The 7,343-nt window shown below is 41.3% G+C and overlaps 1 protein-coding gene across 1 annotated transcript in view; it reads left to right on the top strand.

Annotated features, from left to right (window-relative positions):
* The first annotated feature begins 1,698 nt into the window (after positions 1-1,698).
* The window catches only part of LOC139667788 (F-actin-uncapping protein LRRC16A-like), a 62,285-nt gene continuing 56,640 nt past the window's right edge, over positions 1,699-7,343 (top strand). Inside the window, exon 1 of the mRNA XM_071547278.1 lies at positions 1,699-2,012. Within this exon, the coding sequence (XP_071403379.1) occupies positions 1,973-2,012 (40 nt within the window). The 5' untranslated portion in view covers positions 1,699-1,972. The remainder of the gene's footprint in view (positions 2,013-7,343) is intronic.

Here is a 7,343-nt window from a genome sequence, read left to right as displayed (position 1 = left end):
CAGACATTCAAGTGGACAGCAATTTGCCATCCCATTCCACTGAAATACATTGAAAATCCTAAAAAAAAAAGATGGTTATGGAGACAAATAGTGAAAAGTTATTGATTGAAATTATGTAAATGAGACCAACCACAGGTGATTCCCATCTCATTACCACCTGTACAGTAAGTGTGATGTGGATGAAAACATGTGGCCAAACGCAGGAGACCGGCTGGACAACTGTAACATGATTTGTATGTTTTGTTTTTTTGAGCAAACTATTACAGTACTGACTTGTTTTCCTTACAGCAATTTCCATCTACTGTAGTTTATTTTTGAATTACTTTATGGCAAAAAAAAAAAGCACATTGAAGCTTTTCCTGTTTTCCTGTTGCATTCCTATGACTTGTTCCTGTCGTATACTGTAGTACATTCTATAAAGAGGTACCATTCTTACTGTATTTGGTAATGGGAACTTTGTTTACTGTAAAATAAGACAATGTTCACATTTCTTATACAATTAACAATAACAAAAAATATATGTACACACAACAAAAAACTAGAGAGCACAAAATGATTTAAGATTGCCATAAAATGACGCATCTACTGTAATGCTGCCTGTTGTTAGTGTTTTTTAGGTAATTGTGTTATGAGTGACAAAGTGTTTTGGTAGAATTATTTGATTTTATGTATGCAGTGTTTATAGTCTTGGTGTATTTTGTGTGTGAAATGAACTGTGGTGCCAAGCTGTGTGTCGGTACAGACAACAGTGTGAAGAGTTTTGAACAAGTGGAAAGTTTGTAACCGATTGTAAAAAACTGTAATAGGAAGAGAAAACAAGGAGGGGCCAGTGACTATGAGAAGAAAACAAGGAGGGGTCAGAAAGGAAGGAACTGTTCTCGTTGTAGTTGCTGTAAATTTACGTTTTCATGCTAATATTACTGTTATTTAGTGTTATAGTCTACTGCTTCAGTTCTGTAGGAGTTTCTGTTCCTGCCAGCACAGGAAGTCTGCCTTTTATTACAGCTTCCTATGTGATTCCTATAGGGAATTATAGTGTGTGTGAGTTTATTGAGACCTTATTGTACTTCATGGTATACTATATTTTCCCTTCATCTCCTATGGTATCCTAATAATATTCCTATAATATTCCTACAGGGGGTGACAGTGTGTCTGTGGTGCTCAATAGTGAATTTATAATGACTATATAGTGAAAAAAAATAAATCTCCTATAGTTTTGCTATAATATTCATATAGGATATTAATATAGCTTATAGTTGTGCTGTGGTGTCCTTATAAAATGTATTACAGGATTACTATATTGAATTTATGTATTTATTTTTTTATTTTTTTATTAGGTAAGAGGTAACCATTGGAGCAAAAAAAGTTTACTACACTGCTTATTTTAGGAAAAAAAAAATATTGAATTATTCAAAATTATTTTTGGTGTAATTTCTTTATGACTGGACACTAGTAACCTGCAGCCTGTGATATGACTTGTAATATAAAAACATAAGTAGTATGAAAGAGTAAGAATAAAAACTACACACACACAAACACACACACGGCCACCAGGTGTCTCAATTCCCCCACTCCTAGCAGCAAACCAAACTTTTCCTGGTGAAGGAAGGAGGGATCACTGAAGTGTGTGAAGACACACACACACACACATACATATACATACATACACACACACACACACACACACACACTCCGACTGACTGCCTTCACTTTGGGACTAAATCTTTCTTAAAACACCTTAATCTCAGTATTTCTCCCTCCTGTCACTGGATCCCAGTAATGTAACAGTAATGTGAAGGAACGCGTGTGTGTGTGTGAGTGCAGCATGTGGGAATGGATGCACACACAGTCTCCAGGTAGTCAGAAAACTGGACTACACCTTCTTACCGCTGGATAACTGCACCTTTCCCTACGGATCTAACTCTTTCTCTTTTTCTCACCATCGAAATCCACATTGTTTTTTTTGGCCGAAATGTCGGAGGATAACACGGATATTCCCAAAGAACTGCTCGGTAAGAAAACTTCACTTTGGGTTGTTTCCCTAACGAAAACCTACCACTGTAATCCTAACATTTTAGAGGGATATCATACAAACATCACAGAAAAACTACAAGTACCTATAGGAATATTATAGAGATACCATAGGGGATGAAAAAAGCACGAAAAAGTCGCTATAAACTCACAATTCAGTACCATAGACGCACCGTAAGTCACTTTAGGAATATTATAGAAATACTATAGGAGATAAACTCACTATTGAAACGTATAGTGATACCATATCTACCATAAAGCTGAGTAGTCTTACTATAAATTCACTATCGATCACCAGAGACATACTATAAGCTCTTATAGGAATATTATAGTGATTTTTCCTGATGGTATTATGTATTTATTGGTCGAACTGTCAATATCTATAAGGCAAACTGCTACAGTGTTTCATTCTGCTAGTTATTTTTTATTGTTGTGGTTCATTTAGGGCCTAATTCGTATTTACATGCCCTGAGGCTGAGGCTGGCTACCTGAGAGTGTGTTTCTGTTTTTTTCAGCCACTTCCTTATCTGAAGTGGGGGAGAGAAAGCTTTGGGAAGGGGTGTGTCTTGTGAAATTCCTTTGGATTGTGAGATACTATCGACTCAGACCGAGACTTCTCAGATGTGTGTGTGTGTGTGTGTGTGTGTGTGTGTGTGTGTGTGTGTGTGTGTGTGGAAAGGAAAAGGAAAAGGAAAAAAATTAGGATCAGTATGTCAGTGTCACTCTGGCAGAGGAATGAAGTCTTTTCCTTTTGGTTTTTACTTTAGTTAAGCATGGCACTGATACTGCAGGGTTGGGGGTTCAGTCCCCCTGACTCTGAAGATCTGTGCTGTCTTGGTACTTTGGATTATGGTTCAACCCACAGAACTGGAATGAATAGAACAGCCATACGTAATCAAATCAGCGCTCTAGAACAGTGATTCTCAACCTTTTTCATGTCAAGGACCCCTAATTTAGTCCACATTAGGAACACAGACCCCCATTTGATGAGATTTTGTCTCTCTGACCCAAATCTGAGAATATGTTTATTGTTAGATATGATTTTGTCCAGAATCCCATGTCTATCTGTATTGTAGGTAGAGAGCTAACAGTGAAGCTTTGACCAAAACAGTCATTCTTCTACATTCTCTAATTGTGTTAACTTCTTGTAAATGAAACAATGTTGAAGTTTAACAATTCATCCATTTGCTGGGGACCCCCTGGAACCCCCTCGAGGACCCCTGGTGGTCCCCGGACCCCAGGTTGAGAACCACTGCTCTAGAATTGTCATTTGACTGGTTCACCTCAACGTGGCTGCCACCATGGAGTGTTTGATAATGTTGTCATGGATATCAGCTTCGGCTTCGGTGCAGGACACTCATACCCCCTTTCCTCCAACTGGAACCTTGTGCTGGTTCTGGTCTGGTGCTGGTGCCGGTTCCCAGTTGGTTCAACTTGCGAACCTTCTAAGAACCGGTTTGCTTTTCCACGGGCTAGAGCTGGCTACAGAGCCACGTCATTACGTATACATTACTGTATACGTCTGTATACGTCTCCGCTTTCCCAGCAACACTAGCGCCAACTTCAAGCACAACAACCAAAATGGCGGACTATGTCTCTTCACAAGTGTTGCTCCTGGCTTTGCGAGCCTTCATTGGCATCCAAACACGGCTGGTCCAACGCATTCGTGCTGCTCGTCGTGATCGCTATGGACGGCGATTGCGTTCGTTCGTCTTGTTGGTTTTGGTTGGTCACGATAATCCCGCCCCCAGCCCCTGACGTAAGCGGTTCTTTATTCTAGACCAGCAAAGTGTCGGTGCCACTCTGGAACCAGTTTTCCTGGCCGAGAGCCGGTTCTTTGGCTGTCGAAACGCGAAGAACTGGTTCGAGATTAGGCACCGGCTCCGAACCGGCCCTCGGACTGCCTTGGTCGAAAAGGGGTATCTGGGAACACCGTGCGTTACTATGGCGACGGCATCATTTAACCGAACACTCTGATGGCAGCCATGCTGAACACCGGAACTTCCTGAACCTCATGCACAGTTCTGTCTCATCTCCTTGGCTCTAGTGTCCGACGGTTAATTTGGTTCACTATACGGTTCACTGTAAAATACCCACAACGCACTGCAAACTGTAGTGAACAGACAATGTACCCTACAATTTCTCCTGCATACCACAATGCAATCGTGATCGTCACAGAAGAAGAAGAAGAAGATGAAGAAGAAGAAGAAGAAGAAGAAGAAGAGTTGTCAAGATGGCAGAAGGCGGCAATTTCGTTGACAAATGTTAACGCTAACATTAGCTCATGAGCTCATTGTTTTCCAAACCAAAACATCTTGTGACCATTAGCAGACAGCACCTTTTTTGGCAAAACCACACGTGCACATGGTTAGAATCTCAACAATTTATTTGTAATTTAATGTTCAAAACTTCATAAACTCGATACGAACTGAGTACATGTCAACCTGCTGTCATGATGCTTGGTTTGTTTATGAGATGCTGGCTGCGTCCGGCTGGGTCACACCGATAGCCGGCACATTGTTTCAAAGCAAAGATTTTTAATGTAGTGTCTGAAACTTTGTTCGATCGTTGCCCATATAGTTCACTACATGACAATCGATGAGTGAGTGAACGATTGAACCATTCTGAACGCAACTAAATTCTATGGCAGCCATCTTGAAGTGTACCAAAAGAAATGACCTCGACCCATCAGAAAGTGGCCGTTCTAGCCATTCTTTTTCTGTGGGTCAACCTAACATGAGTTTTGACAGCCGACCCTTGAATTTGTGATACATGTCACCAGGATGTAAAATCAGCAGCTTCTCCATTGACAATGAATGGGGCTCTGACTCTGTGGAGCCATAAGACGTTAAGTTGAGTCGTCACACCAAAATGAAGTTCATAATCCAGCATCGCTAACAGGTATGAACCAGAATTTAAACCTCATTTGGGTGCGAGAACTCTCATAAAAATCTTATGGGTCAACAAAGTCAGTGTCCCATTCATTGTCAATGGAGCAGATTTTACAGATTTTACATCCCAGTGACGTTACACATTCAAGGCTCAGTTCTCCAGTTTCTAGCTTTGGGAAAGAGTGATGCAGGGTCACGAGTATTGGCTGAAGTGTCCTGAAGCAGACGAAGAACACATGTGAATTCTTAAAATGGGTGGCATTTCCCTTTTTAAGTCTGTGTTTGATTGAATGGTAACACTTTAACAGACTGGATCCTCTGTATTTTAGAAACACTGACCGATGAACTTCAGGTAACGACAGTCGGGTGAAATACACTGTGAAACACGGCGATGGAAACGCTCTAAAATCCTCCTGAAAAATAAAAGAAAGATCCTTGTTTGCTAAAGTGGACTATTGCTGCTGAATTCAAATAAAAGCCTGTTCCTTTTTTTTTTCTACTGACTCCACGATTCATGAGGAAAACCAATATGCTGTGGTGAGGCTGACTCACTGCCTCATGTGCCTCAGTCTGGCCTGCGCTGTCATGATGTGCTGATCCCATGTCATACTGTATGCCAGTGGGTTGCCTAGCCTGGCTGATGAATGGAGCTTTTTGTTGCCAAAATACCCAGACTGTGGCCGGTTCGATGTGACTGACTGACCTGACGCTACAAATCAGCAAACATTTGAAAGGCATAGAATAATTATCAGGGTTTTCCTCAGTGTGACCACGTCCACTCTGCTCCAGTCCCAAGTCAGTCTCAAGTCTTGAGGCACAAGTCCCAAGTCAAGTCCCAAGTCTATTTATTGCAAAAAGCAGCCTCAGAGGCACAAATAAACGTTTTGAGCTACAAGTTTGTAGCTCAAACTGTGTCTAGTCAAGTGTGTCTAGCAGAGGTGTGACTTGGTGTGTCAACTGCTCAAGTCACAAGTCAGTCTCAAGTCTTCAGGCACAAGTCTCAAGTCAACTCCCAAGTCTAAATGTAGATTACCAAGTCAAGTCCAAGTCAAGTCCAAGTCATTAATGTCAAGTCTCAAGTCTAAATGTAGAACAGCAAGTCAAGTCAGAACAAATCAAGAGTCCAGTATCAATTTAATATCTTAAAGAAAACTAAATATCTAGGACGTTTCAATGCAATATGGTTTTAATAGGATAAAAACTTGGTAAGAGCATCATGAGTTTGATTTCTATAATCAGTTTCAACTTCAATAAATTCAGTCATTCCATACAAATTCAGAAAACAGAATTTAAATTCAGTCGTCTGCTGGAACAAATCTCATCACTTTCAATCTAAGTCATTTACACAAACACAAGATCTCAAGTCAAGACTTTAGAAACCTTTTCAAGTCATCAGAGTACAAGTCAGAGTCAAGTCCCAAGTCACCAGAACCCAAGTCAAGTCATTTTACTCGAGTCCCTACCTCTGCTGAGTTGGTAATGTCACCAGGATGGGGTGAGGCTGGTCAGGAAGGGGGCGTGTCTTTGACTCTGAGTTTAGAGTTTTCAGAGGTGGTTGATGCTTCATGTGGAAACGAATGTGAGAAAGTGCGTTCACTTTCCCAGCCAAGAGAAATCTGAGGTTTCTAACCAGCGATCTTCCGGTCTGGAGCACGCTTTAGGCTACTCATATTTTGGCTGGCCTCTCGCTTATTTAGTACTTAGAGGACAGGAAAAATATCAGCGTAGCAATCCACATGATTCTCGTTTCTTTATTTTTGTCTCCATCTTTGTTGCTCGGCGCTCATTGCTGTGGTGTTTCTGCACTGCAAACCTGGTCTCTTTCATGAACTGGATATAGGCTGGATCACTGTTGAGTTCAGTCCGTGCTAAAGTAGCAGAAGAGACATTTATTTATATGAAAATGTCACAGTTTATTACTTTAAGTATCCAGCAGGCAGGAAAACCCTCGTGTCTGACTGTGTTGGACTCCGAGAGACGGCCATGTGTTTCTGATCAGTCTGCTGCATGCTGCTCTGTGCTGTAATGTTTTGATCCGCTTCATGACCTCATCATGTGTCCGAGGACAGCATGATGTCATCAAGGCGGGCCTTCTCTCTCTCTCTCTCTCTCTCTCTCTCTCTCTCTCTCTCTCTCTCTCTCTCTCTGTGTCTCTCTCTCTCACACACATACACACAGATACTCTTTCACATGCATACATGCGCTCTTTCTTTCTCTGACCTCTCTCTCATCTCAACCTCATTTTACCTCCCTCTTTATCCTGCTGCCTCCCTTTCTTTCTCATTTTATCGCTTTCTTTTTCGTTCTCACTGACTTTCTCTCTCTCTCTCTCTCACAGTCTCACAATCTCTCTTTCTCTTAATCTCTTCCTCAATTTCTCACTCTCCTGATCTCTCTTGCTGTCTCTTTCTCCCTCTGTCT

This window comes from Centroberyx affinis, unplaced genomic scaffold (genome assembly GCF_046629955.1).
Source record: "Centroberyx affinis isolate AG114_WGS23_722 - 3 ecotype Tasmania unplaced genomic scaffold, CSIRO-AGI_Caff_v1 ptg005762l_1, whole genome shotgun sequence".
In the NCBI taxonomy this organism is placed as follows: domain Eukaryota; kingdom Metazoa; phylum Chordata; class Actinopteri; order Beryciformes; family Berycidae; genus Centroberyx; species Centroberyx affinis.
This window is presented reverse-complemented; position numbering and strand designations above follow the sequence as displayed.